The 27,574-nt window shown below is 37.8% G+C and overlaps 1 protein-coding gene across 1 annotated transcript; it reads right to left on the bottom strand.

Annotated features, from left to right (window-relative positions):
* Positions 1-2,042: 2,042 nt before the first annotated feature.
* LOC109093493 lies at positions 2,043-26,225 on the bottom strand. Its single transcript, XM_042753786.1, has 2 exons — positions 25,956-26,225; positions 2,043-4,268 (listed from the first exon to the last, which is right to left on the bottom strand). Exons 1-2 carry the CDS (start codon positions 26,060-26,062, stop codon positions 2,681-2,683), a joined length of 1,695 nt encoding a protein of 564 aa, XP_042609720.1. The 5' UTR covers positions 26,063-26,225; the 3' UTR covers positions 2,043-2,680.
* Between the last annotated feature and the right edge of the window lie 1,349 nt (positions 26,226-27,574).

Here is a 27,574-nt window from a genome sequence, read left to right as displayed (position 1 = left end):
AAACAAAGATATATCATTTGCAAGCTCGGTTGTTTAGAGGCCGCTTCCACTGGAGAAGCTGTTCCACAGAACCAGCATCTGGTTTCCTCACTGCACTTCAGTCCCTTATAGACAGCAGGTGGATTCCAATGTCTCGTGACATCATGACGTCTGGAAATTCCCTAAGAAGCTTCTTATAAAAAGCCTTCCATGTTCACATTTTTCTCCTCTGGGACTTTCTTCTTTGACGCCTCCCGCTCTGCATCTGCAACACAGCATTCTACGTAACATCCCTTTTCTTAATTTTTCTTTAGCAAAGCTCTTACTAATACATGTTTAATTTCTAGCTATACTTTTGCTAATATATGCTAGAAATATTTGCTCAATAAATGCTTGAAAACAATTACAATATAACGTGTGGTATCTTTCTTAATTAATCACTTTCCTAATAAAAACAATTACGGAAAGATGTTCATACAAATTGCAGTAGCATTCAATGATAATAGCTATACATCACCAGAAGGATATATTTTTTAAAAGAAGCAGAATTATTTTCAGGGTTATATTAAACAGAGGTCTTCAACCCTGCTCCTGAGGAATCAGTCTAGCAAAGTTTATTTCCAACCTGCTTCAGCACACCTGCATGTGTACCTGCAATCAGCATACACTTGCGTCACTGGTAGTTTCTATAGAACTATTTTAGTCCATACTCTGAAGTAGGAGCTAAATTAGTTCCTCCAAATGGAGTTCCTAAAACGAAGTACGTTCCTAGCAATGTTCCCTCTAAGTGGCTGCGCAGAAGAAATAATGTGCCACGCACACGCATAGTTGAGTTGGGAAATTTGTTTAAATCTAGTAAAAGCAGATGAATTGCAATGCTCGGACAAACCGCTATAGAGCTGATATCGCTATAGAGTTTACAGGTTTCATAGAAAGAGAATGATGTGTGCCAAATGAGTCACTGTAGAAACCGAAAATTTTAATGGTTGCGGACAATATAAATAGCTCAAAATAGCTCAAATCAAGAGCAAACGCAATGACGTGAAGTAAAACATCATGTATTATAAAAAGTGGCTTGATGAAGTCCTGCTAAACACCAGATGATGGGCACAGAAAGGTAACAAAACTCAGAGATAAGTAGAGTCACACACAGGTGTATTGTGCAAACTGTACTTCATAGGGCTGTTTTGATAGCTATAGAAGAATTCATGTTCACTGTGTTTTTTTAAAAAAAAAAATTTTATATTTAACTTACAGATCTCAGTTTAAATGCTTCGTTTTGTTTTGATATTATATTATATTATATTATGTTAGGCCTATATTATAAAACTAATACATAATTGGTGTGTTTTTTAATGGAGTCTCTTCTGCTCAGAGGCTGTATTTAAAAAAATACAGAAAAAAAAATTATATTGTGAAACATTATTGCAATTTCTAATATTGGTTTCCTAATCATAATATACTTAAAAATATAATTTATTCCTGTGAAGCAAAGCTGAATTTTCAGTATCATTACTCCAGTCTTCATTGTCACATGTTTCTTCAGAAATCATTCTAATATGCTGATTTATTATCAGTGTTGAAACTGTTATGCTGCTTAATATATTTTTTGGAACCTGTGATATTTTTATTTTTGATAAATAAAAAGTTAAAAAGAACAGCATTTATTCAAAATACAAATCTTTTCAAGTATACAATTATAAAATTGCTTTGCTTCATTGGAATAAATTATAATTTAAAGTATATTAAATTAGAAAACTTTTATTTTAAATTGCAGTAATATTTCACAATATTATTTTGTGAAATAATATTCAGTATTTTTAACAAATAGATACAGCCTTGATGAGCATAAGAAACTTCTTTAATAAACTTGGTTTCACTTTATCTTGATGGTACCTTTAACATTCTGTTGACTATAAGTAACGTTGCATCTACATGTCTACTAACTCTCATTAGAGTATTAGTAGACTGGTGAGGTTAGGGTTAGAATAAGTTGACATGTAGTGCAAAGTTACTTATAGTCAGTAGAATGTCTGTTGGGAAACCATGACAATAAAGAGTTAGCAGATATTAAGCAAACAGTCTACTAATACTCTGATGAGAGTTAGTAGACATGTAGGTGCAACATTATTTATTGTCAACAGAATGTTCAAAAGGGACCATCAAAATAAAGTGTTACCATAAACTTTACTGATACCAAACTCTTGAATGGCTGTGTATTATACTGACGTATAAAAAAATGTTTTCTCAGGTAACCTAAAAATGTACATCATTTAGTCAAGGGTCAAATCAAATATAAATAGCACATTAAAATTAAAAGTTGCACAGTTTTTTGTGTGTTGTGCTGTACAGGTATGGTATAAAGATTTTTTTTGCTCAGGTGGCCGAAATATCCGCCCAATAGAAAAAAAGTTTTGCTCAGCAAGAAAAAAAAATTAGAGGGAACATTGGTTCCTAGTTCACTGGGGTGTGAACACACCAAAAAGCAGGAACTTATGCCACTAGTTCTAGGAACTATGAAATGGTTCCTCTGGTGAGAAAGTGCCTTGTGGTCCAGAAGATATTGATTAGCTGCTTCAAGTGTGTTTGATAAGAGTTGGCGTTCTCTCCAGGATAGTGGGTCCCCAGGAGCAGGGTTAAATACCTCTGCTTTTAAGGATTTAGGTTTTTTTTTTTTTTGATTAACTGACACATGAATTGTTTATTTTTTAAAAAAACTTGTGAAGTATCCCAGGGCTCCTTTTTTTCCTTTTCCTGCTCTATTCTTGATGGTTTCCAGCATTTTGAATTTTTCTGGCTCATTCCTTTCCTTCAGCTTCTCAATCAAAAAATCAATGTGCTGAAGTGTGAGCACAGAATTAGTGTTGAGCGCGATTTTCTCCAGAGTTTCCACACAGTCAAAAGCTTCATTAATCAGCTTAATTTTGTCTTTCTCTAATTCTTGCAGTTCTTCTTCCAGCTTCTTGACCAAAGACACACCATCTCCAATCTTTCCATCATATTCCTTCTTTAGATTTTCATATGTCCTCGTCTCTGTCCTCATTTTTGTTTGATATATTTTTGCTTCTTTGACATGTTTGCTGTGGTGGCATTTATTTGTGCACACTGTACAGTGCCCAGCTTTCATCACATGGCACATTGGGACAGTGGTGATCCGCCAGCATCCTGGATAATGACAGTTCTCCTCACAGACGGTGCAGCACACTGCATTATAGGCCAAAGAAAGATCAATATCAACCTTTTCTTTGTAAGGCACTTCAACTTCATACTCAAAGTTCTTATTGTTTTCTACATTTTTTTTGTTCTCTTCCAGAGCTTTTTGAGTTTGTTTCAGCTGGCTTTGTTTTAGTTCTGTCAGTTCAACACGTGATTGAAGATTATTGATATTTGCCTCCAACTGCTTTCGATTCTGCAACACATCTTGAGTCATCTTCAGGGATTTTGGTTGTATTTCACGAATAAAATCCAAAAATTGTCCCATTCCTTTAAAACTGCGATTCCATGATTGTTCCTGAGTCATTTCATATTCTTCTTGATCATCATCTTCATCAGCAGTTTCTGACTGACAGTTGTCAAACAGGAAACACACTGGCTGTTTTTTGTCATTTACTGCACACTTGATTTTAGCCTCTTCAACAGCCGTCAGGGCATTTTTAGGACGCTTTCCATCTGAGTGTGTGAAGAGCAAGACTATGTTTTCAGCAATATCTCTTCCAAATAAAGACTGAACAGCATCAAATATGTATATTTGTCTGTCAGAGAGTCGATTCTGTGTTGCTTTAATAACCAGACACACTGCATGTATTTCATTGATCCCTTCTTCAGAATTACTTAAAAAAAGTAAACTCTCAGCAATCTCTTTATCAAGATCAACTCCACGAGTGTCTCCATATCCTGGAGTGTCAATGATTGTTAAATAGGTTTTGCTCTCTTGTAGATAAAACCCATAAACAGTGATTTTGGAGGTCTGACTGTGAGCTGATGATAGGTCACTCTGATCATCTGTGATCTCAAACCAAACCTGGTCTTTTCTCTGAACATCCAACATGTAGTTGACCATAGTATTGAGTAGAGTTGTTTTTCCTGTTCCTGTTTCTCCAACTATCAGAATGACTCTATGGGGTTTATTCTTGTTTCTTTCGCCAAACATAATTTTTCTGTATGGTTGAGATTCATTGTGAGATAATGTCTCCGGTTTCAGATGGTATCGAGTAGGATTACCATCTAAAATTAGATCACTTTGCTTGATGATGTTGTGCAATTCTGGCCGTAAACTGTCCATAGTTTGTCTGTAACATTAAGCAGAAAACACACATTTAAGAACTCAAAATAAATAGCATCTAGTACACTGCAAAAAGTGGTGTTAATAATGACGTGAATTTCAACACATGTAGTGTGTTGGTGTCAAATTTAACACAGTAGATGAATGTCATTTTAACACAAATTGTGTCAGATTGTACAGAACGCACATGCACTCAAAAGTACTAGAAAATGTTCAGTCTTGTTCAGTGTCTGGATAGACGTACTGTACTGTACTGTACATTATTCGTGATTTGACCCCTAATTGACAACGCTGTTTTTGGGAAAAGTTCATGAAGAGTTAATGGTTAATCAAGTTTACACTTTGATTTCAATTAAAATACAGCAAATGACAACATCTGTATTAAATTTTATTTTCATAGGACTATTTGTTTGAGTACATAGCTAACAATTCATACAATGCACTATGATGGTGAGTGTTGACGACACTTGAAAATTATGTGTTGAAAACAACACAACCTGTAGAAAGAGATGTGTTGAAAATGACACGTTGTGTAGAGTTTAACATCTTTTACTCAAGTAACAGTACAGATACTCATGTTTAAAAATGCTCTGGTAAATGTAGAAGTACTCAAGATAAAGTAAAGTATGGGCTCTGACATGTACTTAAGTAAAAGTTCCCCTTATTACTACTACCTGTTTTAGGCCTCATTTACACTGCAGGTCTTGATGCCCAATTCTGATTTGTTGCCTATATCCAAGTTTTTTGTCTGTCCATTTACAAGTTCTTTCAATTGTGACCCATATCCAATTCATGTGTTTATACTAGCTATACCACCTGAAACATCACGCATGCGTTGTTGTCATTTACCACCTCCACATGTGCTTCCTTATGAGAATACTGTGACCTCTGCTGACAAAACGAGTCACAATGAGCAATAATAAAAAAAAGACATTGTCAATTAAAAGACCTTCTAAATTATTTATGATTTGTTGGAATCAGACAAAAAACGACTGAGTCACACCCATTTTAAGTCGATATGTGAAGTCCTCTGTCTTTTCTTATTATTAATTACTATATTTATAATCACAATACAGATTTTTTTATTTTATCTTTGCTATTATAAATATGTGTAAAAAAAAGAAAGAAAAAATAGGTGAACAAATAGCCTAGAAAGAAACATATAATGCATTACCTTTATCATTTTATATCTAAACTAAAGCATTAATGTACGAAAAACTAATAATCATACGTAAAAATAACTTAAGTGTGTTCTTTACAAATAAATTAATTATTCAAACAACAAAAGCAGTTCAATGAAGTGCAGCGAGTGATTCCCTCCTTTCTTTTGTTGTTAAATTAACATTCTGATAATGATGCAGACGTCCTACACTGTAATGCATGGATCTAATATAATATTACACATCAGATGTTTTCCCCCAACAGTTCCCTAAGCGTTCACTTAAGACAGGGCAGATGATGTTTGCGTGAATTCTGAAATACTGTAATTCTGTATATGTGTGTAGGCTATTTATCGGGATCGCGCGCCGTCAGAAGCACCGTTATATGCACGCACTACAGATGACAGCCAGCGCAAGCGGACAAAAGGTAGCCACTGTAACGTTAATCCTCTCAAAAAACATACGAATAAAGATAATTTTAGATGTTTAATTTCTACTTGGAGCATTTTCCCCTTTATTTGCCTGTAGCTCAAAATAGCCCATGCAAATTTACACTCATTTTGACTGCACAGGTCATATATGACGTCATTAAAACTGCAACAATTTGGTACTTTAATGACGTACAGAACGCAATGCCTCAGAAAATCCGATCTGCCTGTTTACATGACAGTCGCATTGGCACATATCTAATTTATATCCGATTTATTTCCACATATGAATGAGGCCTGAAACAGATCTCGAAATATCCGGATGCATGTACTTTTTTCCTGTTTACACTGTCATAGAACAGATCCGATCTGTGTCACATATGAGCAAAAAATTAGTTGGGTCACATTTAACTGGCCACAGTGTCTCATTAACGGAATTGGGTCACATTTAACTGGCAGTGTAAACGAGGCCTTAGTGTCACACTGGTAACTGGACCTCATGTCATATTGACACATTAATACAAAATAATTTACATTTAAAATTTTGTTAACTAATGAATGTATCAAGGTTGAACATCCACCATGGGTTGAACATCCATCATGTAGAACAGGGCAGGACTGGGACAAAATTTCAGGCCAGGATATCTCACAAGGCATCAACAAGGCATTTTCACTGGACTGCCGCATACTGGATGTTTTTCCCTTTTCACACCATTATTTGTAAACCCTAGAAATTATGTGCGTGAAAATCCCAGTAACTGAGCAGATTGTGAAATACTCAGACTGGCCCGTCTGGCACCAACAACCATGCCACGCTCAAAATTGCTTAAATCACCTTTCAAGATTGTCTTGACCAGGACCACACCCCTAAATGCATTGAAGCAACTGCCATGTGATTGGTTGATTAGATAATTGCATTAATGAGAAATTGAACAGGTGTTCCTAATAATCCTTTAGGTGAGTGTATATATATATATATATATATATATATATATATATATAATAAATATATATAAAACATATGTATAAACATATGTATGTGTGTGTGTTTTTGTTCTGTTTATTGAAAGCAATTTCAATTATTCACATAATTATTTACAGGTGAAATAATATGACATCTGAATGTATTTTGAAAATGCAATACTTTGATAAAAAATTTCTCAGTTTTTTTGTACAAAATGTATTTCTGATGAAACCTATCTGCATTCAAGTGGTGATAAGACATGAACACATGAAAATAAAAATTATCAAAATGATTGTATCAAAATGAGCTGAGCCTCTGCTTTTAAACAAAGTATGTTCATATATTCATAGCAGAAAATATTCTGAGGGTCATCAAATTTAGGTGAAAATCATCAGAAATGCTGGCGGTGGCTGGCAATTTAAAAAAATGCTGGTGGGAAAAGAGTTAACAGGTAAGTTTTTTTAGGGGGTATGCAACTCAGGCCTTTGGCCAAATGGGATGTCACTGACAGTCGTCAAGGCATGCATGGGGCAACTCTCATAGCTTTGGTAGAGTTGGTACTTAGTGCTCGCCTTGGTGCTTGGCATTCACTCCCCTCAGCACGGCAGCGTGGGTGTACCGTTCCCCATAGTGACCTCTAGAGGACGCAGTTCAACGTTCCGAAAGGTAGCATCTAAGGTCACGCATGTTACCATGGTTCCCTGAGAAGGGAACGAGACACTGAAGCATGGTGAGGGTTCTAGAGGATGCAGACATGAGCTTCAGACAAAGAAATGGATGACGCGTTCTTCCGGCGTCCTTTTATACTGTGGTCGTGCCGGTAAGGGCGTCATAGGCTGTCGCCGGCCAATGATATTGTCATGTTTAGATGTATGCTTCAGACACCGGTCACACCGAAGGCGTTCCCCATAGTGACCTCTATAGGACGCAGTTCTAAGTTCCCCCGGAGGTAGCGCCTAAGTTTACGTATGTTACCATGGCTCCCCGAGAAGGGAACGAGACGCTGCATCTTCTAGAACCTTCGCCATGCTTCAGACATGAGCTTTAGACAAAGAAGCCAATGACGTGTTCTTCCAGTGCCCTTTTATACTGTGGTTGCGCCAGTAAGGGCGTCATAGGCTGTCACCGGCCAATGTTATTGTCATGTTAAGATGTATGCTTCAGATACCGGTCACGCTGATGGTGTTCCCCATTGTGACCTCTAGAGGACACAGTTTATGCATGTAACCATGGTTTCCTGAGAAGGGAATGAGACACTAAGACGTTTAGTTCCAATCCTAATTAAATGCACTTGATTCAGCTAATCAAGTCCTTCAGGCTTATTTGAAAGCTACTGCTATGTTTGTTGGAGAAGGGTTGGAACTAAACTCTGCAGGGCTGCGGCGCTCAAGAACTGAGTTTGACACTCCTGGCCTAGAGTATCAAAAAATGGCAGATTTACCTGTAGACAGACTTGCTCAAGAACCGCCATACACTAGTGTTGGACGTTGACTTGATATTTTGGTCCTTGGACAATTATCACATGACGCACAAGAGGAAGTGGTGCGGAAAGCAAACGATGGGCCGTAATCTTTACATGTATCTCTACCAGAGCCGTGCACACAGAGCTCATTGAATCCATTACCACCCCCAGCTTCTTCAACAAATTAAAAAGATTATTTTCTAACCGTGGCACAGCCAAACTTCCCAGATCTGACAGAGGAACAAATTTTGTTTAGTGCCTGTAAGGAACTGAACATAGACACCAAGGACCAAGTACTAAGGAATTACCTGAAGCAGAAAGGATGCACATGGCTATTTAATCCCCCACATTCATCACACATGGGGGGCTCATGGGAGAGACTAATTGAAGTCAGCAAGTGAATCCTGGTTGCAATGTTGTTAAAGACCGGGATCAGTCATATTAATCATGAAATCTAGAGAACCTTGATGGCAGAGGTCATGGCTATTATGAGACGTTTGCTTCCAGTGTCTACTGACTCTGAAAACCCAACAGTTCTCACCCCATTCATGCTTCTGACTCAAAAGACAAGTGCCTTGTCAACCCCTTCTGGAATCTTTGATACTTCTTGTCTGTATGAGAGAGCAATGCAAGCAAGTCAAAGGTTAGGATATACCAGTGGCAGGGAGAGTGTCTGTCTGCACTAAAAAACCACAAGAAATGGACAGAGGACAAGCGTAACATTAATGTTGGGAATGTTGTATTGCTCAATGGCAGGTACACAGAAATTAATGGCCTATGATACTCGTTATTAACTGGGGGTGCTCCGATTGATTGGCTACCGATCACAATCGGCCGATAATGACATTGGGATGATCTCAAAAAACGATCTCAAGCTGATGACGCTGCCGTGATAGGTTTGGCATGACATGCAGCGGCACCATTTCAGTCTCTGTCTGCTGCGGGTGAAATAATTATAATGCTATTTTTTTTATTAATTAACTTATAAAGTAATTTGAAAACCTTGTGGGAGAAGTAACTTCACAAACAGTGGGAGTGAATCACCACGCGCTCTCTCTCTTTCGCTCTCAAAATACGCAAATGGCTTCAAATCACCACACGTGGCATCTGTCTATAAGCGAGCTGACACAGGAATTGTCACTTGCACAAATGAGGCAGTGTCACATAGTCACTAAAGTATATAAATTGCATTACTTTTTAATTCTTGCCCATGTTTAACCATTCAGTGCTCGCGCGCGCTGTGAGTGTGCATGGTCTCCAGGAGAGCGCGCGAGTGGAGACCGTGCGCTCATGCACACCTGCAGCGCGCAAGCCAGGTTCACATAACTCCGTTTGCAGTGCGTATGCAGTGCGTATTTTTTTCCCGCACTCACGTTAACGGATTGTTAACGGAAAGCGTTCACACTTCACACACGGTTGAGTCTATTTCTCCTCTGCAAGCGCTGAATTAAAGTAATAGCGTATTGTTTTCAGTAAATAAGAACATGGATTGACATCTAAATGTAGTAATTACACCAAACATGCATATTATTAAAGTCTACTGTGTTTCACAGTCAATACATATGTCTTTTTGGCTAAGTTTAAAGGGAAAGAGTACTTTTAGATAAACAAGGCAAAATGATGGCACTCGTGGAGGAAGAAAAACAAAGTTCTTTATGAATGGCAGGATTGCTTGTAATATTTTAAAAACAGAAAGGCAGTAGAGCTGACTATTTCTGTCAATGGTAAGTTTGTGATAACCTAAGAAAATAAGTTTAAATGTTTTGCCACTTGCTTGAGCAAATTAATATATAAATCTAGAAGTAAATGCAAAAGTAAAAGCATTGAATAATGTGTTGCTTATATTTATTGTTTAAACATGTCTTTTAAAGATTGTATTACTAAACTGCAATTATAATTTTTTAAAAAAATTTTAAAAAATTTTACACGATGAAAAAGCATTTTCAGTGACATGTTTGGATTTGAAATCAAAATAATGTATAAATGTTGTGTTTGTGCCTTTGTGGTAAACAACCAAGGATCAGTAGTGGACTCTTCTGTGAAAGCACAGTCCGTGCTGCTTCCCTCTCACAAGAGTCACCTAAGAGAGGAATTGCCCTCATTTTCAAAAATGAAATTCAGGTCCTGAATAAATTGCTAAAAATCCTGATTGGAGTATCAATATATATAATTATAAGAAGAAGCCTTTAAAAAGATCGGTATTAGTGATTGAATCGGCAGGTTCTGCGATCGGTGATCGGCCTCAAAAATTCTGAGCAATGGAGCACCCCTAATTTAGATGTATTTACACAGTTTAATGTATCTCAGAGGGGACATGGATGCATTTAAACTGCAGATACAGCTGCATAAATATGCCTAATGTTTTGTTTTTAACATAAACCTTTGAATACTGGTATTTGAAATAATTTAAAACATAAAAAAATTGTCGAAATGTGAAATTGAAGCCACCAGTAGGTGGCAGCATGTGAGTGTTTATGAGTGAGTTATTAAGATTCAGCCGATTCATTCAAACGGCTGATACCTTTCAGCTGTACCCTTCAAAATACTTCATTCTGAAGGCCCCTTTGAAGTTGCCAGTTTTGAGCACTTCGGTTTGGAACAACCCTTCAATATGGCAGCCATGATTGTTTTCACTCCGAAGTGCCCTCCGGAGGGCAATATATCCCATTTGTTACACCATCATTCAGGAACAAAGCTGTGGGTGCTTCTCAATTCTTATTTGTGCATCCTCTTTTCCTTTCCTGTCTTACCTCGCCTCTTAGCTCCACCCCTTCAGGATGCGATGGATGGAGGAGTTTAATCAAGTGAAATGATATATCCTAGCTCCCTTTAGCGTCACTTCAAAGCATCATCAGCTGCGTTAAAGTATCTGCCCTTATGTTGTTAAAGTATGTTATTTAAGACATTCATAATAAATATATTTAAAACAGGGAATCTTGCTTTATTAATATGACATGTATGGTTTATTTAAGCTGAAAAGTTAAAATATAAATTCAAATGATTACAACAGATGTGAAGGGGGAGGAGAATTTATACGTGAATCAGGTTTTTAGATGAAAAACACTTCCGCAAAGGATACACCCCTGTGTATCCTCGCTCATGACTCCTCAGGAAGCCTCCTCACTTCCCGATCCTCGCCTTCTCATGGTGCAATAAGAGAATTGAGATGTCCTACAAGATGGCTGAGCTCGATCGGTTTCCAGGTCATAGGATGGAGGACGGAGGAGTGAGGAAACGAGGAGGGATATTGAGAAGCACCCTGTGTTAATGAGTGAATCACTGAATTTATTTATTCAACCAATTCGTTTGTCAGGGCTCTGCCCTGGCAGCTTTGTCTGTGTTGTCTTTGTTTAATGTTTCTTTGTTTGTCTTGTGTCTTCACACATTGCTTTGTCTTAGTTTATGCCTGCCCTGTGTTCCTGTGGTCCCACTTCCTCGTTTCCTTTGGTCACGCCCTCTCGTTTAGGCCTTGTCTACAGGGGCGTGTCTAGAGCATTTTAAATGGGGCACTGGCTCAAAAGAGGGTGGCCGGGGGTGGGGGTGGGGTTATGGTTTGCGGCATGATGTATGTTAAAATACATTGTGTATACACTCACTAAACAAAGAGTGACAGCTTTTTTAGTGGTAGAGCACTCTTTGCAAGCTTTCTAGTCTATGATCCATTTAAAATGTAGAACTTTGTTTTTCAGCCACACACACGTTGCAAAGTTTCGGGAATGACATCTGCATATTTATGTGGGATTCACTCTCAAAGTAGCAGTGATTGACACAATGATGACCAAAGCAATAGACGGGATGTGAAAATGGGCATTAAGACTAGAGCACCCTCACTAATTTTAGAAGCACCCTAAGTGATTATTTCTGGAACCTGGTTAATATGCTTTTATTGCAAAACTATATACAAGGCAACAAAATACAAATGCACTTAATAAAACAATTGAATGAATGCATATTTATAAGTTAAGCACCTAACTAAAATAAGTAGGCTATTAATAAAATAAATAACTAAAGAAGGCTGTCTATAATCAGCTTGCTTCCATTTAATGAGATAAGCCTACTCCTCATCTGAATTAGAAAAAATGCGCTTCTAGTCTTCAGTGATGCAAGAACGTTTGAGCATACACGTAATCTCTCAGCAAAAGCAGAGCCAATTCATAAAAGAACAATGTATCTTTAAAAGCACACATCCAGTTTTGTGTGAGTGAAGGAAATCCACTTGCGAGTGGAGATTCGTGCTCGCGCATTACATGGATCACGTAATATTATGCGCTCTCGATATCTGTCAAATATCACGCTATAGAAACAGCCTAAAATTAAGTATAAAGAGGAGAAGAAAGCTGCCCTAGGCAGCTACACATGCCAGGATCCGCCACTGCCAGATGCAGTTAGAAATTTACTAAAAACAAGTTTATCACAAGACATCTGGTGAGGGGTGGGGGGGCACCTGGGGTGGCCAGCCAAATTTTAGGGGGGGCCGGTGCCACCCCTGGCCACCACTTAGACACGCCTCTGCTTGTCTTCTCCTCGCTTCTGTAATTGTGCTCACCTGGTCCTCAGTGGCGTAGCGCAAACTGCGTTGGCCCACCCGCAAGAGTGGAGGCGGGGCCCCTCACCGCATAATTAGATGGGGGATTCACCTTTTCATTCAAAATCGTGAAATTAGTACTGTGGAATTTAATAGTATGTAATTATTTCGTATTTATTTATTAAGAACTTTTCACAAAAAAAAAAGAATAAAAGAAACACCAACAATAAAACAGCAATTACATTAACTTGTTAAAATGCAAGGGAGCACATGACGTCAAAATATTTTTTCTATCTGCAGTATACAACAAAGATTCATGACGTTTAACATTCAATAAAGGTAATATATATTACCTTTAAAAGCCTCCAAAGCGCCCCTTTCTCCTAGCATTTTTTTGCGCAAAGTCTTTGAGAATGTCTGTTATGTCCATCTGACGCGCTTGCTGGCTTTCAATGCTGAGTATCGCAAGGTCAGGAAGTCTGTCCTGCAGTAATGTCCGTGATGACACTGCTAGCAAACTCCTGAGTAATGTTACCCGTGCTCGCTCTCGCAGCTCCTTCCCGCTGATTTGGAAGAAATATGGATGAAATTTTCGGTAGTTTTGCATTGAATTGCTCTTTTCGGTGTTGGTTAGTCCGTTTTTGAGCTCCGCTGACATATTTTCTTTTACTCATTTTGCGCTCATAAGCTTCACTCTCTAAACAGTTGCGAAAAATTCTTAATCGTGATTGGATAACAAGGACAACAGATATGGTCATAATCGCCAAACACGGTAGGCTGCAATTACTACCAAAATAAAAGTCCTATATGTTCACGTTATAAAAACGCTTTATTTATTCGAGTCAATTTTTGGGGGGCCCCACACAACGCGGGGCCCCCCCGCAGTGCGGGCCCTGCGGGCCCGTCCACTACGCCACTGCTGGTCCTCATGTACTTTCCTCCCTTTATATTGTGCTGTTTTCCCTCAGTCAGAGGAACACAGTCAGAAATCTTGAACCATAGCTCACACATACTTGCATGTATTTAAATGAAACTCTGTACACCTATAGATCTCATTGAGCTGAACAACTTTTGCGCACTATGTCATAGGCTCCGCCCAACAGGAAGTCAGCTATACAGGGCTGTTTAAAAAAAGCATGCTCTGGAATTTGAAATACTCCTCTGAGGACTTTCAACCGTTTTTTTGCCTCGAAACTGGGTGAACATGATCTCAAGACATTGGGGATGCAAAATTGCCAGGGGATTTTTGATATCACGAGGCGTTGAAATTAGGGTGAAAAATGACAAGCAGGAAATGTCTAATAACATCCACATACATTCCTTGATTTTGATCAAACTTCATTGGTTTGTTTGTTGTATAATGCCGAGCGCATATATGTAACTATTAGGAGTCAAAGTTATAGTGCCACCAACTGGCAGCAGGAAGTGTGTCATTTTCAAAATGCTTTGAATTCAGCATCTTATTTTTACTCGATTTGCTTGAAACTTCATCAGAATAATGACAAAACACAGAGTATTAATGACAGATGTGGGGATATTGATATCTAATATAGTGTTGCCATGGCAACGTGTCAAACTTGAATATTCTGTGGTGATTTTGAGGCAGATAACATGCTCAGAATTACATGAAACTCAAAACACATATCAGTATTAATGACAGATAGAACATGGCAAAAGCTCATAAAAGAGTGTGGAGGAGGCACTCTATAGTGCCACCTTTTGTCAAAAGTGGGCTTGTCAAATTCACATACAGACACCAAACTCGGTACATATATTGTTCTTATCAAGACAGACAACTTTCTAATTCACAGTCATCAGCTACGACCAACAGGAAGTCGGCTATTTTGATTTGAATATGGATTTTTGGAAAAATATAGCTGTGAATTAATGCATACTCCTCAGAGGAGAATTACACTGTACACACCAAACTTTGTCTACATGATGCCAAAACATTGAGGAACTTAAACTGCAAATGGATTTTGGATAGCTTGAACGGTTTTGCCGTGGTGATTAAAAAAAATAGCAGTAAAAAGGGAAACATTAATTGTCTTGTATTTTTAAATTGCAGCTTCCAAACACTTCAAAACCTTTTTCACACAGAGAACAAGTCATTCGGAGGAAATATGCATAGTTTCACGACTTTACAACACTGTATGGATAACAGAAAATTAAAAAACTGTCAGACATCTGATCTCACTCTGAGGCCACTCTCTCTGTGTGAGGGAGGGGGGGTGGGTTGAGGGCCTGGCTGACAGAGAGAGAGAGAGGGAGACAGAGAGGGAGATAACATCTCTTTAATCACCAGGAAAGAAAAAAAAATCAGTAATTGTGTGTTGTTGTTGTTGTTGTTTTGTTTCATCATTACAGCTTAAGAAATCTCTTAGGCCTTATCCTTTTCTGTCAGTTTTAGGGACAAAAAAACCTAGTACAATTTGTAGGGCTCAGACAACATGATTTTATATAATTAGTTTAAGAATTATGTTAATTGCAACATAAAAAGATTAAAAAAAAAAGTGGACATTTTTTTTCATTCTGTAAATAATTTGAAACTTATTTGGTACTGACCTATGACAGACATCCTGTGACATGACATTTATCTGAATTTACATAGTCTTCATCTGTGAGCTGAACTGTTTTACATGAGATTAAGCTGTAATGCAGGCAAAAATATTTTACAAATGCTTATAGATCAATAAAATCATTAAAAATGCTTTTTCGCAGAGTGCATAATAAGTAGTCACATTAATATTCTGATGATATTGTTTTTCCCATCAATCTTAATAAATACTATACATATGGTATTTAATCACATCAATCTTAATAAATACTATACATATGGTATTTAATCATTTATGAGTGATACATAATTGTCCTTGAAGGCTGGAAGTGAAAAACTCCTTATATTCAGGAGTGCTGAATTATTAGGCAGGTTTTCTTTTACTGATAAAATGACCCTCTCTTAATTAGAATAGTATTGTGAAATACTGTATATTAAGACTAATTCTTTATAGGCTTTATGGAAAGATAAGTTTTGAGTGACTCTTGAAGGATTAGCACCACATCCTCTTGTACCACTGTTTGAAGAATTTATCTTTCAGAACAGCGGTCGGCTCGTGAGATCTCTTACCCTTTACCAACAAATGATCAATTACAAAAAATAATACATCGCTAGAGATCAGCGATTTGTTGCAGAGTCTACATAAACTGATAGAAGGTTTAGAATAATTTATTTTTTTTATCCGCCAATGTGCGTTTTCAGTGCGCATTCAGTGCTGTTCGCGAGTCACGATGGCAAACCACTGACTTGTCTATGCTAACATAGAGCTGATAAACTAGTTCGTTTGTGGTAATAGCAAAAAAAAAGATTTTTTGAACAGCAGAAAAAAGTGTAAAAGTATGTAAAAAAGTGACAGGACTGAAAACTGAAAATGTCTAGACATATAGCAAAAAAAAAAAAAAAAAAACTGACCATTTATTTCTTTTTTCTTCCATGCAATGGCCAGACCATAGAGCTCATTGTAGCGGAGCCTCAGGTGTTGAAATAGATTTGTTATACATTATACAGGTTCACACGTAGGCCTACTCCGTCTGCAGTGCGTATACAGTATGTGTATGCGGTGCAGAAGCAGCAGCGAAAGCGCGTTATTGTTATGCGAAAGCACATTAAAATAATGTGCAAGCGCGAATCTATCCGCTCGAACACAGATTTCCTTTGCTTTGTCACAAAACCAGACGCGTGTGCTCAGATACATGCTGCTCTCGCCTGGAGAGAGTGCGCGCAATTAAAACGTGTCTCCTGTCACTCACAACCCTCTCTATGCTCATGCACTAGATATTCATTCTTTTCGCACCTTTCTATTTCTAACCTTTTCTGTTCACATATTTTACTGCTTGCAGTGTGGATGCTCTGATCCATTCACATGGGCTCGGAAAAAATACACATCACAGACAGAGTGTGTGAACCTGGAGTTATGTAGGCATATGCCCAGTCTGTTCTGTTCTCAAGCTCCATTTAGGCGCGCTTCATTCTGACTGGTTGGGATAGCATACTGTGGGAGGTTGGGGCCGAGGAAAATCGTGCTATAAAGCAATTTAGAAATTGTGCACGCTCAAATCGTGATTTTATGACGATTTTGATTGATCGCACAGCGATCCACATGCACAATGCATTATTCTTCCCTCACTCACTGAGTCTCTCTCTCTCTGTGTGTGTGTGTGAGTGAGAGAGAGAGAAATCTGAAAAGATTTAATCTCCCTGTAAATCAACCTTGAAGCAAAAGCCCTGCATAATTTATGATGGTTAGTTGCATATTTGTGTATTTTAGTTTCCATAACGTTACTCTTAAAATGTTATTGTTATTTGGTCAAAAAAGGTTCCCGACCCCTGTTCCAGAATCTGGCAGTAAGTTTGGGGAGCTCATTTTTATTCCATCTATTCTGAAAAGTCTTGCAGAATTGGCAAAAAAAATTATCTTCACATTAATTCATAATCCCTTTGCAGTTAACTTGTCTTTTCTTCTCCACCTGTTTATTTTTCATGTTTTGGTCATGTCTTAATTTTGCAATTTCTGTATTGCAATAGTTTTCAATATTTCTCATGGGGATTTAATAATTTTTGACTCATTTCATCTGTAAAAGAAAATTGCCTAATAATTCTGCATACCTGAATATAAGGAGATTTTCTCTTCCAGCTTTCATGGACAATTATATATCACTCATAAATTATTAAATGCAAAATTAATGGTAGTTATTAAGATTGATGTCATTTGGAATTGGTAAAATGTGCTTGGAAAAAATCAGAATATCAACATGCCTAATAATTATGCACGCAGAGTAAATCAATAAAGGTTTTAGTAACACTGTATAAGGCCTAATTTGTTAACATTAGTAAATGCATAAACAGAATGTATTTATGTTTGTTTATTTTAGTTCACAGTGCATTAACTAATGTTAACAGATGAAACTTTTTTTTAAAGTTTTGAACATGCTATATAATTATTGTTCATGTTATCTAATATAGTTAATGCTAATAACTGAAACCTTATTAAAAAGTGTTACTAAAGTTTTATATATTGTTCTGTGTGAGTGTCTTTCACAGTCTTGATGGTTTGGATTAACCCTTTAATTGCCAAATCCTTTAAAACCAGTTACTGTAAATGCATGTGCCTGCTGGGCACAGTTTTCCTGATGCCACCGGGGTGGCGTTTGCACTGATGGCTTGAGCCCACCATCGCTGCTTGCAGCTCTTGTTGCCCTAAGGATTATTAGGGCCCGAGCACCGGTGGTGCAAGGACCCTCTTGGAATTGCTCCATTTATTATTATTCTTCCACTTCTTCTTCTTCGCCGAAATGAATCGCATTTTTGAGGGCCTAAACATGCTCCAAAAACTCATGCATAAAAATCAGTACACACGTGTAACAGGACCATTACCTACAAAAAAGTATCTTGGTACAAGATCCAAAACCCAACAGGAAGTAAGTTATTTTGAATTTTCTGTACAATTTTTGTGCAGTTTTTGCCATTTCCATGCCTCGTACTTTGACAAACTCCTCCTACAGTTTTAATTGGATTATCTTCTAATTTGGTGAGGGTCACCATAAGACCTTTGAGACGTTAAATTGCGAAGATTTTGAGTTTTCGTCAACGGGTGTGTCCCTGGCGCCCTGACAAAGTTTGATGTTTCGCCGTGAAACAGGAAGTCGCTGTAACTCAGGCAAGCAATGTCCGATCTGCCCCAAACTTCACACGTGATAGGTGTTCTGTCCTGAACAAAAACCCATGACCAAATTCAGTTATAGTCATAGCGCCACCTGCTGGCAACAGGAAGTGGCATGTGTAACACTGTTATGGACTCCTAGCAACATATTAAAAAGTGTCCTGAAATGTTAAATAAACTGGCAACATGTTAGAAACATACTAAAACATGCTAGTAGAACTTAGCTAAGTGCTAAAGCATGCTACTAATGCAGTGAAAAAAGGAAGTTGCTGTAACTCAGGCTAGCAATGTCTGATCTGCCCCAAACTTCACACATTTGGCAAGAGTCCTGTCCTGAACACATCAACATGCCCGTATTCGATTATAGTCATATCGCCACCTGCTGGCAACAGGAAGTGGCTTGCTTAACACTGTTATGGACTCCTTGCAAATAATATAAAGCATGGTACATGAAACAGGAAGTAGCTTTAACTCAGGCATACAATGTCTGATCCGCCCCAAACTTCACAAGTTTGATTACAGTCCTGGCCTGAAGACATGTACATGCTCATATTTGGTTATAGTTATAGCGCCACCTACTGGCAACAGGAAGTGACATGTTTTACACTGGTATGCACTATTAGCAACACAATAAAATATGCCATTGTGTGCTAAACATGATTAAAATATTCTCAAATATGCTAGAAACAGTTACTAAGTGCTACAGCTTGCTATTAATACTATGAAACAGGAAGCTGTTGTAACTCATGCATACAATGCCCAATCTGCTCCAAACTTCACACTTTTTTATAAGAGTCCTGGCCTGAGCATAACTAAAGGTCAACATTCAATTATAAATATAGCGCCACCTGCTGGCAACAGGAAATTACTTGTTTTACACTAACTTAAACATGCAATATCCAATCTGCCCCAAACTTCACATGTTTGGTAAAAGTCCTGATCTGGAAACATCTACATGCCAATATTCATTTATAATTATAGCGCCACCAACTGGCAGCAGTAAGTTTGGCACATATAAGGGAATTTGATGCATTTATCCAACATTAACCACTTTAAAAGCATATCTCCTACCCTTGGTCTCTTGGTACGAAATCCGAATCCCAATAGTAAGTCCGTTATTTTTAATTTTCTCTGCAAAATTTGTGTCGTTTTTGCCATTTTCAGGGGTTGTACTTTAACAAACTCCTCCTAGAGATTTATTCAGATCAACACCAAAGTTGGTCAGTATAATCTAAAGGCCTTTGCGATGTGAAATTACGAAGATCTTGAGTTTTCGTTAAAGGGCGTGTCCATGGCGGCCTGACAAATTTTGATGTTTCGCCATGAAAAAGGAAGTTGCTACATACCATGTCTAGTCTGCCTCAAACTTCACTTGTTTGATAAGACTCCTGACCTGAATATATCTACATGCCCATATACAGTTATAGCCATAGTGCCACCTGCTGGCAACAGGAAGTGACATGTTTTATGCTGTAACAAACTACTCCTAGAAATTTTATGACACATAATTTTTTTGGTCAGTCTTATCTAAAGGCCTTTGCGATAGTGAATTGTGAAGATCTTGAGTTTTCGTTAAAGTGCATGTCCATGGCGCCCCGACAAAATTCGATGTCTCGCCATGGGAATAAAAGTTGTTGTAACTCAGGCATAAAATGTCCAATCTACACCAAACTTCAAATATTTGGAAACAGTCATGGCCTGAATACATCTAAAGGCCAATATTCAGTTAGAATCATAGTGATACCTGTTGGCAATAGGGCACATCATGCTGGCAGCAGGAAGATTGGAAGATAAATGACTTTGACATATCTCTTTTATATTTATGACTTTAAATGCATATTTCTCGCCGTTCACTGTTTTACTAATGGCACTCGCTGGCGGTGAGCCCGGGTGCGAGGGATGTTCATCGCTGCTTGCAGCTTTAATTTATTATTGAAATCTATTTTATGCACCATCATTTTCGTTTCTATAAACGTGTGAATATATCCTCTATCGTATTCTACAATAAAAACAAATAAGAGCGCCTTGTTATCACTAGTTTTATTTAGATTTTCCGAGTCCGCTAGTAGCTTATAGCCCATTAGCATCGCCAGCATGGTTGTCGCTAAACCCATGTGCGTGCATTGCTAATACTCTATTCACACACATTACAATTGCTTTACTCACTGTTACTTGCTTTAATAGCAGATGTTTGTCTACCTTTGAGTGCAGGTGATGACATGTTTGAGCTGCATTTGGTGCAGCTCAAGCTGGAGGCCGTGGAGAAGCAGAGTCGGGTCCTGGAGCAGAGGCAGGCCCAGCTGAGAGAGTGGAGAGCCGCGCTGGAAACCTCCCGGGCTGACGCTCACAAGTCCAGGGTAAGTATGCAGTGCGCTACTAACAGTCCCACCACCTCTACCCCATGTGTTTCTCTGCACAGGCCCGGTGCACCCAGGACCCGATCTTCCCAGATGTCCTTCACTCCGGTGCCGGGACACCACGGACCCTGGGTGCATCCGCAGCGGAGGATGCAAGCCAGGCCCCGGGCGACGACCTCTCCCCCTCCAGACTTCGAGATCTCCACACGGAACCGCTTCGCTCCCCTCCGTGAGACAGAACGCAACACTGTGATTGTCGGAGACTCCATCGTCCAACACGTCCGTGCTACGTTAGCTGAAGGTAAAGTGCACACTCACTGTTTCCCTGGTGCTCGTGTTCTCGATGTTTCAGCGAAGATACCCACGATCCTGAAGGCCGACGAGAGCCCCAGAGCGGTCGTGGTTCACACCGGGGTTAACGACACCATGCAGCGGCAGATGGAGACGCTGAAGAGGGACTTCAGGAACCTGATCGAGACGGTTCGCAGCAACAACGCCTGCGGTGACGATCATCGTGTCAGGACCACTGCCCACGTATCGACGAGGACACGAAAGGTTTAGCAGACTTTTTGCTCAAAATGAATGGTTATTGTCATGGTGTAAAGAACAGAAACTGCTCTTTGTTAATAATTGGAATCTTTTCTGGGAGCGTCCTAGGCTTTTACGCGTTGATGGCCTGCACCCCAGCAGAGTCGGAGCGGAGCTGCTCTCGGACAACATCTCCAGGACTCTACGCTCCATTTGACTAGTAAGCTAATTCTCAAATAACTGCTATGATGGCTTTTGTTCTGCCCGCTTAAATGTTAGAAGTACGTGCGCTATACAATCTATTAAGACTGTGTCTGTTCCCCGAATAGTGAGGTCAAAATATAAATTTAATGTAGGATCAAGAAAAAAATCTTATTGTGATTAAACCAGAAAATCGTAAAATAAATGAACGAAAACAATTTCTAAAGTTTGGGCTCATACACATTAGAATCACTCACACCCAAAGCAGTTATTGTAAATAAAATGATCACAGATAATAGTTTTTGATGTACTCTGCTTGACTGAAACCTGGCTAAAACCAAATGATTATATTGGTCTAAATGAGTCTACTCCACCAAACTACTGTTATAAACATGATCCCTGTCAGACTGGTCGTGGGGGAGGTGTTGCAACATATAGTGTGATATGTAGTGATATTCTCAATGTTACCCAGAAAACAGGATACAGGTTTAAATCATTCGAAATACTTCTGCTTAATGTTACACTGTCAGATATACAAAAGAAATCTATCATATCTCTTGCTCTGACTACTGTGTATAGACCACCAGGGCCGTATACAGAATTCCTAAAAGAATTTGGAGATTTCCTCTCAGACCTGTTGGTTACCGCAGATAAAGCGCTAATTTTCGGAGATTTTAACATTCACTTCGATAATACAAATTATGCATTAGGACTTGCGTTTACTGACTTATTAAACTGTTTTGAAGTAAATTTATAAATTAAATTTATGCATTTAGCAGACGGTTTTATCCAAAGCGACTTACAGTCCATTCAGGCTATCAATTTTACCTATCATGTGCTCCCAGGGAATCGAACCCCTAACCTTACGCTTGTTAACGCAATGCTCTACCACTTGAGCTACAGGAACACTAAAAGTATTGAAGTAAAGCAAAATGTTACCGGTCCCACTCATCGTTTTAATCATACGCTAGATTTAATTATAATTATGGAATCGATCTTACTGATATAGATATCGTACCTCAAAGTGATGATGTTACTGACCATTTCCTTGTATCGTGCATTCTGCTTATTGATGATAACAACCATATGGCTTCACGTTATCGTCCAGGCAGAACTATTGTTCCAGCCACCAAAGACAGATTCGCAAATAACCTGCCTGATTTATCTCAACTGCTCTGTGTACCCATAAATACACATGAACTAGACAAAATGACTGGCAACATGGGCACTATCTTCTCTAATACATTAGAAGCTGTTGCCCCCATCAAATTGAAAAAGGTTAGAGAAAAACGTAATGTGCCATGGTACAACAGTAATACCCACGCTCTCAAGAAAGAAACTCGTAGTCTTGAGCGCAAATGGAGAAAAAACTAACTTGGAAGTTTTTAGAATTGCGTGGAAAAACAGGTATGTCTAGCTATAGACAGGCTCTAAAAACTGCCAGGGCCGAGCATATCCACAAAACTCATAGAAAACAACCCAAAAACAATCCAAGGTTTTTATTTAGCACAGTGGCTAGATTAACAAATAACCAGACGCCACCCGATCTAAATATTCCCTCACAGTTAAATAGTAATGACTTTATGAATTTCTTCACTGATAAAATAGATAACATCAGAAATACAATAACAAATGTAGATTCTACAGGTCTAATACTTTAGTTTTATCCATAGCACCCAAAGATAAACTGCAGTGCATAACAACTACATGAAACAAAAAAAAAAATAAAAAAAACACTTCACCTAAAAAAACAACACCTTCATTAAATCCTGTACCCACTAAATTACTGAAAGAGTTGTTACTTGTAGCAGAAAAACCGCTTCTCAATATTATTAACTCGTCGTTATCTTTAGGTCACGTCCCAAAAACCATTCAAGCTGGCGGTTATTAAGCCTCTTATTAAGAAACCACAACTAGATCCTAGTTGAACTGGCAAATTACAGACCCATTTCAAATCTTCCATTTATGTCTAAAATTTTAGAAAAAGTTGTGTCTGCTCAATTGTGCTCCTTCCTGCAAAAAAAATTATCTCTATGAAGAATATCAGTCGGATTTCAGGCCCCATTATAAGACAGAAAATGCACTTGTTAAAATTTCAAATGACTTGCTTCTTGCATCAGACCAAGGCTGCATCTCATTGCTAGTTTTACTTGATCTTAGTGCTGCGTTCGACACCATAGATCACGACATACTCATAGATAGATTACAAAACTATACAGGTATCCAAGGGCAGGCTTTTAAGATGGTTTAGATCCTACCTGTCCGATCACAACCACTTTGTTTATTTAAATGGGGAGTCATCTCATTTATCACCAGTAAAATATGGAGTGCCACAAGGATCTGTCCTAGGTCTTCTGCTATTTTCAATATACATGTTGCCCCCTGGTAATGTCATTAGAAAATATGGGATTATATGATACTCAACTATATATCTCAACGAGACCAGATGAAACTTCTAAATTATCTAAGCTAACAGAGTGTGTTAAAAATGTAAAAGATTGGATGACCAATAATTTTCTCCTATTAAATTCAGATAAGACAGAGATATTACTTATTGGACCAAAAAACATTACACAGAATCTCGTAGATTACAATTTGCAATTAGACGGATGTACTGTTACTTCCTCTACTGTCAAAAATCTGGGTGTTATATTAGACAGCAACTTGTCTTTTAAAAAAATCATATTTCCCATGTTACAAAAACACCATTCTTCCATCTTAGAAACATTGCCAAGCTACGAAACATGTTACCTGTTTCTGATGCAGAAAAGCTAGTTCATGTATTCATGTCCTCTAGACTGGATTATTGTAATGCACTGCTAGGTGGTTGTCCTGCATCCTCAATAAACAAGCTACAGGTAGTCCAAAATGCAGCGGCTAGAGTCCTTACCAGGTCAAGAAAATATGATCATATTACCCCAATTTTACAGTCTCTGCACTGGCTACCTATTAAGCTACATATCAGTTACAAAATATTATTACTTAATTATAAGGCCCTTAATGGTTTAGCTCCTGCGTACCTAACTAGTCTTCTACCACGCTACAATCCATCACACTCCCTAAGGTCACAAAATTGCTGGACTTTTGGTAGTACCTAGGATTGCAAAGTCCACTAAAGGGAGGTAAAGCTTTTTTCGCATTTGGCTCCCAAACTCTGGAATAGCCTTCCTGATAAGGCTTGGGGTTCAGACACACTTTCTCTGTTTAAATCTAGATTAAAAAACACACCTCTTTGGCCAAGCATTCAAATAATGCATCTCATAATTTTGGACTGCAGTTATATCTGATCAAATGCGCATTATTATTCTTTAGCTTGGGTTAAAACTAATTAATTTTACTTGGCTGGAACAGCAACTACGCTAATTATATCTCTATTTGTATCTCTGGTTTGCCACAGGATTTACATCCCGTGGTAACTAGGATTTACACAAGCTCCAGTCTGGATCCAGAACACCTGAGAAGAGATGATGCCAACCCCTCAGAGAACCTCAGATGACGCTAAGACGCTAAGAACTACCACATTTTGCTATAAGTTTGATTGCATAATTGCTGTTAATAGTGTTAATAGTCTATTTGTTTACATCTTTTATTGATTTTTCTGAACATTTCTGCCGTATACTCATAAACTGACAGTCACCACTGATAAGCTACTACTAAATATTGTAGAAACTAATCTTCTGTAAAAAGTTGCTTTGCAATGATTTGTATCGTAAAAAGCGCTATACAAATAAACCTTGAATTGAATTGAATTGAATATTACGTCTAAAATGTAAGTCACTTATTGCTTTACTGAACTTGTATAAAATGATTATTAAATGTTTATGCTGATGAAAAACTGCAGAAAAACAGTACTCTTTTGTGTGATATAGATTGTTAACTACATTAATATTAAATAATATAAATATAAACTGCAAACAGAAGCATTTTTGCCATCTACAATTTAGAATACCTGAAATTTTTATTTTTAATAGACTAATTAATCTACGTGCGTGTATTCTCTGTCTGTGATTTGGTGAAATAGCCTACTTGATAATGTCAGATCACACATCATTACAACAACACTTAACCATACTATTGCAGAAGATATACTGTATATCGCACACCCCATCCTCGACTTGAGTGGAAAATTAAATCATCCGTGGTTACTTCGTTACATTACACCACTGGTTAACAATGAGACCAGGCTGCACTGATTCACTGTGTCAATTGGTGAAAACAAGTGTCCACCAATGCCAAAAGATGCAACCAGGAGTAACACACTGATTAGACAAAACCTGACGAACATGTTGTTGTTTGTTGGCATCTGTCGGTGTAGTGTGAATTGGCTAAGACATGTAATGACGTATTCTTACCTTCTGATAACTGGAATATGTCTCAACTGGTTCCGATGGTTACAATGCAGTTTGATGCTAAAAAAAAATGTAAACAAGAGAAATCTTTTTTTTTTTTTTTGGAACATTGAAACTAATCTTACATCTCTCTCTCACATTCAAAACTTCCAAGCACATGCTAGTCGGAAATAAATTTTGCAGGGCTGTGGACCTCCAGGAACTGACTTTGAGTCCACTGATGTAAAATGTGGTTCTACCACATGTACATTTACTTTTATTTTCATACACAATGAAAAACACGTATTGATAGCATTAAATGGTATTTTTTTTTATATATGAACAACTTTAAACTTTTACCTTGTTAAATAGCCTAAATGAACTTGTGTTAACAATATAATTAGAACTAACAATATAATTAGATTTTTTATTTTTTAAATGAACAATTCCTGTATAAAATGGGACAGCAACCTTTATATCAAACATTTTTAAATCGTCCACAGCTGAGCAATGCAGGAGGCGGATCTGCACCAGAGCGCATGAAGTGAATGTGCTGCACAAAGTCATTTTCAGATCCAATGACAAAAAAAAAAACACCTGGATAGCCTAGATTAGGCCCAGACTCTGTTCCTAAGTATATAATTATAATTACTGTTAACCCACAGTAACAAATTTTAACTGATTAATCTATTTTTGTTTTTGCTGCATGTTTTTTTTTTTTTTTTTATTTTTATTGGATATTTCAGTTCATAAGTCATTAAAATGGCTCTACTTACTATATGAGGCGTGTTAAACAGTCTGTCCTTCTTCAGTAACGTGTAAAACAACAGACAAAAAAACAAGATCCCCACACTTATTTATACTGAAGCCAAACACCTATTTTCTGAAAGTCATGTGATTTGCAGGAAAAACTAGCATGTCCAGTGCCCCCCTGGGGAACCTCCCACTAAGGTTGTACTCACACTAGGAACGGTTACCTTGAAGCGAGCCAGAGTGCATAAGTTATATGGCAATTAACAGTTCTTACTTCAAAAAAACAGTAATTCACAGTAAGTGAATTAAATGTAATGTAGTGTTGATTGATTTAAATTTTCTCCTTATATGTGACCCTGGAGCACAAAAGTAGTCTTAAGTCGCTGGGGTATATTTGTAGCAATAGCCAAAAATACATTATATGGGTCAAAATTATAGATTTTCCTTTTATACACAAAAAATCATTAAGATATTAGGTAAAGATCACGTTCCATTAAATATTTTGTACATTTGCTACCGTATATATAATATATACGGTATATAATATATAAAACCTTCATTTTTGATTAGTAATATGCATCGCTAAGAACTTCATTTGGACAAATTTAAAGATGATTTTCTCAATATCGAGATTTTTTTGCACCCTCAGATTCCAGATTTTCAAATAGTTGTATCTCAGCCAAATATTGTCCTATCATAACAAACCATACATCAATGTAAATCTCAGAAATCTCAATTTCGAAAAATTTACACTTAAGACTGGTTTTGTGGTCAAGGGTCACATATGGTAAAGTAACGTTCAGCTAAGGTTTTTAGTTCAGCATGGTTTTCCTGTAAATCACATGATTTTCAGAAAATGGGTGTTGGCTTCAGTATAAATAAGTGTGGTG

The sequence above is a fragment of the Cyprinus carpio genome, unplaced genomic scaffold (assembly GCF_018340385.1).
Source record: "Cyprinus carpio isolate SPL01 unplaced genomic scaffold, ASM1834038v1 S000000004, whole genome shotgun sequence".
Taxonomy (NCBI): domain Eukaryota; kingdom Metazoa; phylum Chordata; class Actinopteri; order Cypriniformes; family Cyprinidae; genus Cyprinus; species Cyprinus carpio.
This window is presented reverse-complemented; position numbering and strand designations above follow the sequence as displayed.

Bases quoted from the DNA above. Each gene is read 5' to 3' on its own strand.
- LOC109093493 (XM_042753786.1), bottom strand. From the start codon at position 26,062: ATGTTCCAAAAAAAAAAAAAAAGATTTCTCTTGTTTACATTTTTTTTT. The intron at 4,269-25,955 runs GTAAGAATACGT...TTAATGTTACAG, and splicing joins CATATTCCAGTTATCAGAAG to ACAAACTATGGACAGTTTAC.